This window comes from Teleopsis dalmanni, chromosome 1, assembly GCF_002237135.1.
Source record: "Teleopsis dalmanni isolate 2A chromosome 1, ASM223713v2, whole genome shotgun sequence".
NCBI lineage: Eukaryota > Metazoa > Arthropoda > Insecta > Diptera > Diopsidae > Teleopsis > Teleopsis dalmanni.
Genome location: NC_051846.1, coordinates 134,374,469 through 134,385,828, shown reverse-complemented (window position 1 = coordinate 134,385,828; position 11,360 = coordinate 134,374,469). Strand labels below are relative to the sequence as shown.

The 11,360-nt window shown below is 29.5% G+C and overlaps 1 protein-coding gene across 1 annotated transcript; it reads left to right on the top strand.

Moving 5' to 3' along the window:
- Positions 1-401: 401 nt before the first annotated feature.
- Positions 402-1,343, top strand: LOC119666348 (leucine-rich repeat extensin-like protein 1). Its single transcript, XM_038075633.1, has 2 exons — positions 402-486; positions 548-1,343. The coding sequence occupies exons 1-2, from the start codon at positions 456-458 to the stop codon at positions 1,234-1,236; spliced, it is 720 nt and encodes a 239-aa protein (XP_037931561.1). The 5' UTR covers positions 402-455; the 3' UTR covers positions 1,237-1,343.
- The last annotated feature ends 10,017 nt before the right edge of the window (positions 1,344-11,360 follow it).

The following is an 11,360-nucleotide window of genomic DNA, read 5'->3' as shown; positions in this document are numbered from 1 at the left end:
GGCGAATTTATGTGAAGAATGGATCGCTTTGTTTTTCTGTCATTTAAGTTGAGCATTTAAAAACTTGTTACTGGAAGAGAGTTTTGAGTTATCGTTAAGACCACAAAATACAGTTTGGAACAAGAATTATTTAAATAGCAGTTTTGAAATAAAAATTACTAAATTATAGTAAAAAAATGGTGAGAAATGAAAAACAAGAAAAGGTCGGAAAAGTGATTTAAATGTAAATTTATTTTTAATAAACGAAATATTACGGGGATTTGAAGATTGAAAACTTGTTTTATTATACATTTTTCTTCAGATTTTGTATTTAAATTTAATTTACATATTTAAAAACAAAGTTTAGGTAAAATGCATAGAAAAAAATGTTGAATAAAATAACTTTCACTAAACTGCACTCTGTAATTTTGGTATAAATAGAACCGACATATTTCCTCAATTTTATTCTTGAAAAGATGCAGTGGAAAACCGTTCTTCTTCTTTTTGGTACTAAAATGAACATTTTTAAGATTTTATTTAAATTCATGCTTTTTCGTATACTTTCTAGTTCTAACAGTGACAGGAGGACATACAGATGAATTAACAACCGAACAAAATCAGCTCAAAGCGGTCAAAAGTGAGAGCAACACGCCGGAAATAGTCAAGAATTCCAGTGAAATATCTTCAACAACAGCAGCTAACAAAGATTTGGAGACCACTTCGCCGGAAATAATCAACAATTTTAGTGTGATATCTTCGACAACAACAACTAACAAAGATTTGGATGTGAGTTCACCGCCATGTACAAATGAACATACTCCAGCGGTTAAGAATGACAATGATGTCGAAACGGCCAGAACAAAAACAGTAATAAAAGAAAGTTCTCGGCCTCATTACGTCTATTATCCATATCCATATAACAATGCACCCACATATCCACCTCCGACACCGTACAGTACCACACGAAGACCGTATCCAACATATCCATCTTATCCACCATACTATCCATATCCTTATCCGCCAGGCTATCCGTTCCCAAATGGCCCATCATACTACCCACCAATTTTCGCACCCTTCCCAGGCTTTCGTTCAGTGAGCTACAACCAAAATAACGATTTGCCGCGAAGCGCAGTATTTAAGCCCGTCGAAGAGGAGGAATATTTTGTGACCCACGAAAAATCGAACTCAGCCCAACAATCCGCAACTAAAACTGTGCCTTTTTGGAATTTTTTAAATTTTGGAAATTTTAAAAAATAAATTTCTTTCGCTGTGGATGATTAAGTGTAAAGATTTAAACTTGTATTTTTGTTTTGTTTTTATTCATCGCACAAATTGAAATGATTTTATAGCTTATGACTCACAAGCTCCGTTGATTTGGACTACATATGTATATGGAATTAGTCATACCGAGATATTTTATAAAAACGTGCTAGAATTTAGGAAGCTTTCGAAATGAAAAGAAAAACACACCTTTGAGTTTTGATTCAGTAAATAAATTTAAGATTTGAAGGATTTGTAGACGTGATTAATTAGTGGTTTTATCAATGAATATGAAATTTCTCATGCAGAATATATATTTTTTTTAAAATATATCTCTAAAAAATTACACATATTCATTTCTTATCTCGTGTGAAGCACAAAATTAATTTCATTTAATAAATTTTAATTATTTGAGGACTTTGATTGGTAAGTCACACATAAAAACAATGAAAACTCTCTTTCTTCAATGAAGTTCATATTGCTCTGGCGTACTAATATATAAAACATACCTAATATAAATATTATTGCTAATATAAATACTAATATAAATATTAGTAGAGATTAATTTTGAGAATTTAAGTCGAGTGAAATTAGGTTAAAAGTTTGGAGATGGTGTAAGATGACAAGCGAAGAGGAGGAGCAAAAAAATATACTTTATATATCACCAAAGAACAGGAAACTTATCATTTTATTAAGGCTAGCGATGAACCTGTTGGGCAAAGGTTAGGTTAGGTTATACTGGCGAACCCTAGTGGATCCACTTAGGCCTATTGGCTCATTGTGTTACCGTATATATTTAGGAAAAACTCAGGGTTTAAAATCACTTAGAACCTTTGGCGAAGCCGAAAATGCTATATAGCGTCAGGACCTGTAATTGTTCAAGATTCTCCAGAAAGAGGGCTCCTAAAGTATTGAGTCACCGCCGTGCATGAGCTGGGCCTGTTGCGCAAAACTTATAATGATCTATAGCATAATCGATTGTATTTATCAATTAATCCGATGTAGAACTGAAGTTTGTGCAAACCTATAGCTCACAATTGATGGGTTTAAATGACATTGCAATTTATAACGCAATGAGTTTAAGTAATTAATGATGCATCACATCTTGCCTAGCCGCACCATATACCAGTTATATGTCTTAAATAAAACACTTAAATAAAGAAGTAGCATGTCTCAGTGTGACGATATATTACGGATTTAAATGATTTTTATTTCCCGAAACAAACGAGCAAAAAATAGAAAATCTTTAAATGTCTTCAGTTTATTTAAATTTATATAGTTATAAATTTTTTTTAAATAAATTTTTTTAAAATAATTAATTCATATACGTGTATTTCTTGATATTCGTTGGAAGAAGAGACATTTGCTAAATCAGATTACTTAGTATAGTTAGTTGACTTTGATTTAAATATAAATATAAATAGATATAAACATTTGTAATATAAAGAATGATATTAATGTGTGACAATTCAGCCACATATACAAGTTAGTTCCTTTAAAGAGCAGGTGTAAAGAGATCTGAACATTGAGGGGCTTTTTTGCAAATCCATTCTAAGTCTCAGAAGGCTACATAAATTGGTCAACCCTTCCATGTTATGTATCAGAGTAGAAGGTCTGTCATATTTACTCTATGATGAATCTGTAATGTTTGGCATAAAAATCTGTGACAACTTGTCATAGATCATCATAAATAACACATTTATTATTATTTATTCCACTATATTATTGAAGAGATTTCACTCTGAAGCACTTTTCTTAATCTTAAAGAGTAGAGCTGGGTTACGTTTCAAAAAACATTAAATTGGATTTCATTTAAATTGAATTTGATAATAAGTGAAGTAATTTTTATTTCAAAATTTATATCGGAATTTGCAGTAATATCAAATTAAACACGTAATCATGTATTTCTCTTCGCTGAATTTCAGATAACAAAAATCGACAAACTGATTTCTTGTTATGTAGTTTTTTGTGATTTTTACTTTTTATTTTTTAGTTCGCAGAAACGCAGTAATGTCAGTTTGTTTGCTGTTTATCATTTTTCAGGAACACAAAGCTTAAAGAAAGATTATTAATTATGAGTTCATACATGTTTCAGACGGTTACCACTTTAAACAAAAATAATACAGGTTTTTGTTTATTTTTATAACATATATACGTATATCTAATATTTGTATAGCAATATCTATCTATATGGATCACAATCAAAGATCATCAGATTCACATTTAAGTCTAGCAGTATATAGCGAAATCTAAATCTAAAGTAATCTAAACTGGTTTCTTAAGAAATATAAGTAAGTGACAAGTCTATTGGATTAGGTTGTAACCACAACCTCTCTGAACCACTCATAAGTGCAGTTTGGTGGTCACCAAACACTTTTAACTTGGACTAACTGACAACAGTATATTTTAATCTACCTTTGATTAAGGTAGAATCCGTTACAATTGTTGCGAAGTAAAGCATTAAAGTCTGGACCCTGACATTGTAGGGAGTATTCTATGTTTTTCAAATACTTTTAACATTTTGAAAAAGAGTAGATTATTCTAACAACGAAATAAAATTTACAGTATAATCTTTCCACATTATTCCTTGAATGTGATGATTATGATGATTTACACCTTAATTGAAAGACAAAAAATCTGAGCCTACAAACCTATTATTAGAATTTAACCCATGATTATAAATATAGTAACTTACTTACAAATTTTTAATTGATTGCTTTCTAGAAATTCAAAAGACATTTATGGATATAATTAGTTTTGTGCCTTTAAAGCGGTCCATACTATATATTGTTCAGAATAAAAGAATGTCATTAATTTGATTTTTAGATTCATTATCTCTGATTAAATTAATAATCAAAGATCCATTTTCTATAGTTTTATTAAAATGAAACAAAGTTAAGTAAATAAACAACTGCACTGCAATTTCAGAACTCTGATTATTGAATGGATTCATATCGAATCAAGTAAATGGGTCCCGGTCTAATGCTTCTTTAAAAATAAAAGTAAAAGCGTTTTTTATTTCATGCAGAAAAATGTTACCCAAGTGATGAGGAAGCGAAGATTAAAGCAGAAGATATCAATTCAATTGATGTTTTCTTTTCTTTAATGATTTTTTGTATCTTCTATCTGTTCGCATAATAGATTCATTGTACATCAATTACTTAACAATGTTTTCAATTCGACAAGCAATTCGTCATTATCTTCGCAATACTCGTAAATATCATAGAGGTTTGTCAATAAACCACGTCACTTTCTACGTTCTTTTTATTGTAGGTGATGTTATTGCCCTTGTAATACGGATACTACAACATAAATTCGATTACGTGCAGTTTTTTTTAATAAAACTAGTACGAAAATTAAAGTCAGTCACCTTAGCGAAGTTGTAAGAGATGGTTGAGTTAATGGAGTTACTTCACTAAAATTGAACTTAATTTAAAACCAGTAAGCGTTTACAATTCTTTACCATAAATATGAAATATATATATGCAATAAAAATAAATTTTACATAAATAAGAGTTGCATAGTCTCTTAAAATAAATCTCCATAAATTTGGACAGTGTCAAAACAGGTGCTCTGGTATGTCCTCGTAGAGTGTCGATTAACATGATTTGTAGCAGTTTTGACAAGGCAGGGTTAGCCTAGTTCTATCTCGTTTTATAGTTTAGTGCCTCGCAAAAACCGGAAAAATGACGGATATATTGTTGACTGAATTAAAGAATAGGTTGTCCATAAGCTTAAACCGGTATCTGAACAAATCATGTCCTCAGCGCCATTTAGTATTATCTGTAGCAGTTTCGAGAAAGCAGGAAAACGTAGTATAATTCCATGTCATTGCATAGTTTAGTGTCATGCAAGAACCGATATTATTTTTTATATTCAACTTATTTGTCTGTATGAACTGGTTTTATATTTGAAATATGTCGATCACGTCACTCAAAACCTAGCTGATAGACTAATTTTTATTTGACTATCGCAAAAAATTATCATTTATATTTTAATTTTCGTCTGCGACTATCAACCAAAAGCGGTTGATACAGGAGGTTTTTTCGAAAAGGCATTAAGACTCGATAGTTTATCATTGTCCTTGTTCCTCACTATGTTCGCATACTCAGGAACCTAAGCAGAGTTATTTTGAAACTGCCTACGAAAACTATTTAGGACGATATATAGGTCGCTGGCTTTAAGATAAGCTTGTACAAAAACAGACAAACACTAGCACTAGATGGATTGGTTTGGTTTTACTTAATTGAATTCATGGGTAATTATATATTCTAACTTCTTCTTCGATATCTGCTGTACTGAATTGCAACCTTAAAATATTCTATACTATGTGTAAGATGGTCATAAAATTAAATCTCAAATTATATATTATTATTACCTTACAATAAAGTATATGTAAAAACTTCTTACAATATCTGTAGTGTTTATAAGTAATATAACTTAAAAACAACGTTTGTTTTTGAATACAGGCAATCTTTCTTTTATTTGCCATGGACATATTAATATCTTCACCTGCAATGTAACATATAATAACACCTGCAATGTAAGTTAGAAACATTGGCACAGCTAGATTGTATATTCAAACTGATCACATTTAAAACAAACAAATCTGCGTTCTAGTCCGGTAGAAGAGTCACTAAACTATATAGAACTTTATAGGTTCCCTTTGTATAAAAAATCGCCCTGATCTCACATTTTCTTATTCTTAAAATAAAAACTAAATAATTGTATGTGGTTCAATTTTTTATGTCAATTATTTCAGCAATCTTAAAACCGGATTTATGCCTTTGTGTATATAACCTATGAAATTGGGGTATAAGAAAATACACCTGAACACTTGTTGCTATTATTCAAACGAATATAAAAATTGTTTTTATCTACACCAGGCCAAGTAAATTTGATAAAAAATACGAATGTCTGAAATTATCTTTTTGTGAATTATCAGTAATTTTAATAAAATTGATTATGTGACAAAGTAATTTCAAAAGAAATTACTCCCAAATCACTCCCAAAGACACTCCAATGAAATCAGTGAGTTTTTTCCCTAATTAGTCAGTTTTGTTAAATAATATTTTAAAAACATTTTCACCTTGAAATGCGCTTCAAATGCACTGACAAAAATGTACCACATTCGCCACAAGTTTCTGAGGGCCACAATTGAAAACATAATTATTAGAGTTTATTACAAACTCAATAAAGATAAGATTGGCCAAATTCGCTGCAGTCGCGTATTAATTTTTATTGATTTATGATGGCATAAATCACAAGAGGAGAACAAATTTGTGGAAAACCGCAAGTGTAACTAAACAACGTGTGCTCGGCTCGGGGAGAGTGGTGATTAGTCACTCCAACACATAAAATCTCAATAAATGTTTGCACCTATCAACAGGTTTGTTTAACCGATTTATCACCTATAGACTAATTTCCTGAACCGTAAAAAATTATATGGGCATCATATACACTTGCATTTTTATTGTATAATAATGGAGAAAGTTATAGTTTCTTTTCGACTTCTTAAGAAAAAGTCAACTGGTTCAAAGACATGATGCGAAGTAAGAATACTTAAAATACTCGATATTTGCATTATTGTTTATTAAAGTTTCCCTGAAGATGGCTATCGAAGGATAGTCGAAATATCGGAAAATATCTTAATAAGATAATTTGTTTTAAATATAAATTAATTATAGTGAAGAGTGGAGTATTATTAAAGTAAAGTTAAAGTATTTGAACCGATATTGTAATTATCTAGAAACACATATTATATATTATTATATATTATATGTTATATATTTATATTATTTATTATATAAGCGATATTAATAAGATAATATTTATTAGATACATTAGAATTAAACGATTAATGTTTAATGTTTTTAAATGAACAGAAGGCTAATAAGATATCATTAGTCCTCATTAGTAATGGATGTACACATACACTAGATATTTAGTATTTCTCTAAGACTAAAACATATTTACCCCGTGTCAAGTGTGCCGTCTTTATGATGTGCGTTAACATCGAGAGTCCACACTATAAAATCTACTCTTCCCTAAATAGTGACATAGTGACAAACAATATTTAAGCAAACCATTAACAATCTTTTATTGTTTAACCAATTACTTAAGAACAAATAATTATTTAAAATTAATGTTCAATTTATTTATTATTATTTATTATTAAGCTTAGTATTAACATATATTTTGTAAGAACAATTGACATAAAACATGATATGAAAACATATTTTTTTATATTTTTTTCCGTGCAAAATAGATGTTAGTACGAAATGGATGTTGGACTTTTGTTGGAAAAATCATTTTTCAATTAAATACTATTATTAAAACGACACGAAAATATATTTCGGCTATAATATCTATATGTACTCCATAAAACAGATGTCATTAATTCATTAAAGAATATTTATTAATTTTTTTTTTATCGGCATTATATATAAATAATAATAAATACTAAATATTTATAATAAATTGAGACTTTATTTTTTTTTTCTTTGAGCACTTAAGTATCAAATCGTCACTTAAGTCTTTAGCTAAAAAAAACATAAAGTGGATTTACGGATGCACAGTCAGCAGAATCATTAATATTCTTTAATGATTTAGATTATATAAACTGGAAACAATTAATTGCAGCATAACAGTTTGAGGTAATAATAATCCCATTATTTAATTAATGGTTCATAAATATAACCTTTAAAGAATGATTAATAAAGTGTAGATATTTCAATTGACTTCTCTTTTTATTTTATAAAGTTGTAACTTAAACGCTATCCTTTGTAGTAGTGAATGTCTCAGATATGATTTTTATTGCGAACGAAATGTCGTATAAGTTGGTTGTGATTATTATATAGCACATCTAAAGACAAGCATAATACAACACACATTTTAAATGGTTTGTAAACTGTCAATTACTTTCAATCGAAGATGAATAAAGAGAATATGCTTTCGACAAAGTCTTAGATTCCCATTGTCAGTACGTATGCTATTTGAGCCTTCTTTCCAACTTTAGATAAGCTCTTCAGCAACTTATTTAATGTCGTTGCCTTAATGCAGAATCTATAGCTAATTTAGAAATTAGTTATGTTTTAGACTATAATCACACATTGTTGTAGACTAAGTCTGATATTAGGTGCAAACAAATGTTCTAAATCTTAAATTATATTTAGTATATTTTATTTCACCAATTTTTTCAAAAAAGTATCTTATCACTTAGCTGTGAAGTTACCAGTATGAAGATTTTAATATAAGTATTCATAATGTTAGCCCTTTAAAGCATATTCACTTTGAGGAGGAAGTTATTACCTCAGGGTTAAAGAGAATACTGATCATTTAAATATCACAGCATATAAATAGTTACACTTTGTAGGACAATGACAACATGAAATAGTTGCCACGCTTTTGTCTCGCCCTATCAAGACTAAAACTTAATATTCACGGGTTCGAGTAGCTTGAACATCACGTCCTTAAATTTTCTAAACTTTAAGTGCTTCCTCAGAAAGAGACGTCGTCACTATTATAATTATATAATTATAATCTATAATTATAATATATTCTAATTAATAATTGAATAATTATAATGATTGAAATTTAGAAAATCTTTTATTAATTTTCTTCTATTAAATGTATTTCAAGAATAGTACTACGTATATACCGTTTATTCGGTTCAGAAGAGTGGGGTGGTGATAGGTATACCTAAAATATTTTTGTTTAAATTTTTTACCATTTTATCTATATAATTTAACACTGGAATCTATGACAGATCTTAAACTTATAGTCATTAACAAGAGTACGTCTATGGTAGTTAACTACATTTAAATTATGATGATAATTTCCTAGTTCCAGTATCTAAGGAATGAAATCAGTTGCTGCAATTAATTGATATAATAAACTAATAAGATGTATCTTCATTTGGTTAACAATTATGTGTTTCTACCACGTATTTTTATATAAAATAAGTTGCATATGAAATATGTCTTAAGCGGGAAATCAACTTTCTCACAAACGAAACCAATGGAAAGATTTAGATACAAAATATAACTAAATGATTTTAATCATTTCTTTATAGACTTCATTAATTTTTTTGTTTTGTATTCATTTTTAATTGTTTTTAAATGATTGTTTGCCTTTGTAAATATGCATAAAAAATATAATATACTGACAAGATTTCTGTGTGTCTCCAGTTCCGCACACCACACCACTCACCACTCACCGCACTCCGCACACAGTCGTAGTCACGTTCACATTTTTATAACTCCAAATTTGTCAGGTTCGTAGTTTTTAGTGTAACTTTTCTTGTTTTCTCTGTGATTTCTGTGGTTTCTATGCTTGCCGTATATTCGTTATGTGCCAAAAGTATCTATCACGTTCAAAAGAGCGAGCATAGACACACAATACGAAGCGATCTAAAGCAATTCCCGTTAAAAGTGCTTACAAAATAAAACGTGGTTAACCCATATTCGACAATTCTCGACGATATGCAGATACAAATTTGTATCTAGGTATGTACTTTGCGCTAACGGCCTGCATGGGTTGTGGCTAGTCTGAAGACATTGTCGAAAGTATCAGAAAGGAACCTGAGCATTTCTGTTTGAGCACCAAACCAAAACTTTATTCATGTATCTCACATGAACAGCAGTTAGTAGGTTTGTCTGCTCATAACTGTAGTTTGCTGACAATGACATTTGAATTATTATTTTTAAATTATTTTCGTTAGTTTCTTTGAAAAAGATACATCGTGAATAGATTTAACTACACTTCGCGTATTGGACTAATTGTTCGAAATAAAATTCAAGGTGGTTTCACTAAAAGCTAATGGAATTGAAAAGCATTTACGTTGTTCAAAGATAAATTCATAATGGATTGTTACTTAATTTTGGGCTTTTTATGGACCCTGAAACATTTTTGATTTATTGAACAATACTTTTTAAAAATTATTTGATAACATTTTTCTATTAAACCAATTTTTAAGATACTCTACCATGCTCTGACTGGACAAATTTCTTTCGATTCGGAAAGAAAATGAAATGATTTTAAGATTACAAATCGTTCACTCTGCATTAACCTTTCGCTGCTATGAAGTGCTTGGCAAAATTGAGTCAGATTGTTATCATCATTAATTTTGTGAATCACCGCAAATGTTATCTGCTCTTAGTTGCCATTCTTCTCTTGCACTTACTTTCAGAAAACACATTACAGGGTATTCAACACACCTGAGTTGAGATTTGTTTTTATTGCATTGCATACATGACGCTGGTTTTCAAGTTTATCCGAAAGGTGTCTAGAATTTGATTACCTCATCAAGAATGTTTCATATCTTCGTTAAAGTAAACACATGTATATACTCAGTATCTGACTAATAGACTTGATTTCCTCACTAAAACGGTGTTCGTTATTCTTGTTTTCTGTTTTGGTTTTGAACTTAAAGATAAGTTCATTTTTTCTGCTAAATATAATTTTTATTTGAATCTGAATCATATTATAATCGACAACATATTTTAAGTACTAACTAGTGTCGATATAATCAAAAGCATGGTTTTATAAAAATCTGCACAAATGAATAAAACTTTATTAATATACAATATAAATAATGATATATAAAAATATAGTATTTTTTATTAGAAGCTATAACGTCATTCCTGAAGAATGTGCCCTAAGCTCATCCATACACATTAAACCTATTGTCATACATTGTAATATCTTTTGAATCAAGTTCTAAGATCTCATTCGTTTTAATTACATTCAAATGGTAGTGGTACTAGACTGTTTTCCTGGCAATCACAGTCAGATCAAATGTGTGAACGTTTCAGTCTACATTTCACAGAATCTACAGGTGTTAAGAACCTTTTCATACCATATAAGAAATGTGGTAGATAAGAGGATATATATATGTATATATGGAACATTATCTAATTTGGAACGTTAAACATGTCGTGTTAAAATTCAGTAATCATCATTTAAAGTCTTTGAATCAAAGCTGAGATTGACTTTGGGTGACAAAAATAAGAATGAATATAGATACTACACTAAGTAAAAGTCGTACAGAATAATATTTGTTTAGTGTAATTTTTTCGAGCGGTATACCCAACGACTACTATTTTGATTTAATTTGCTTA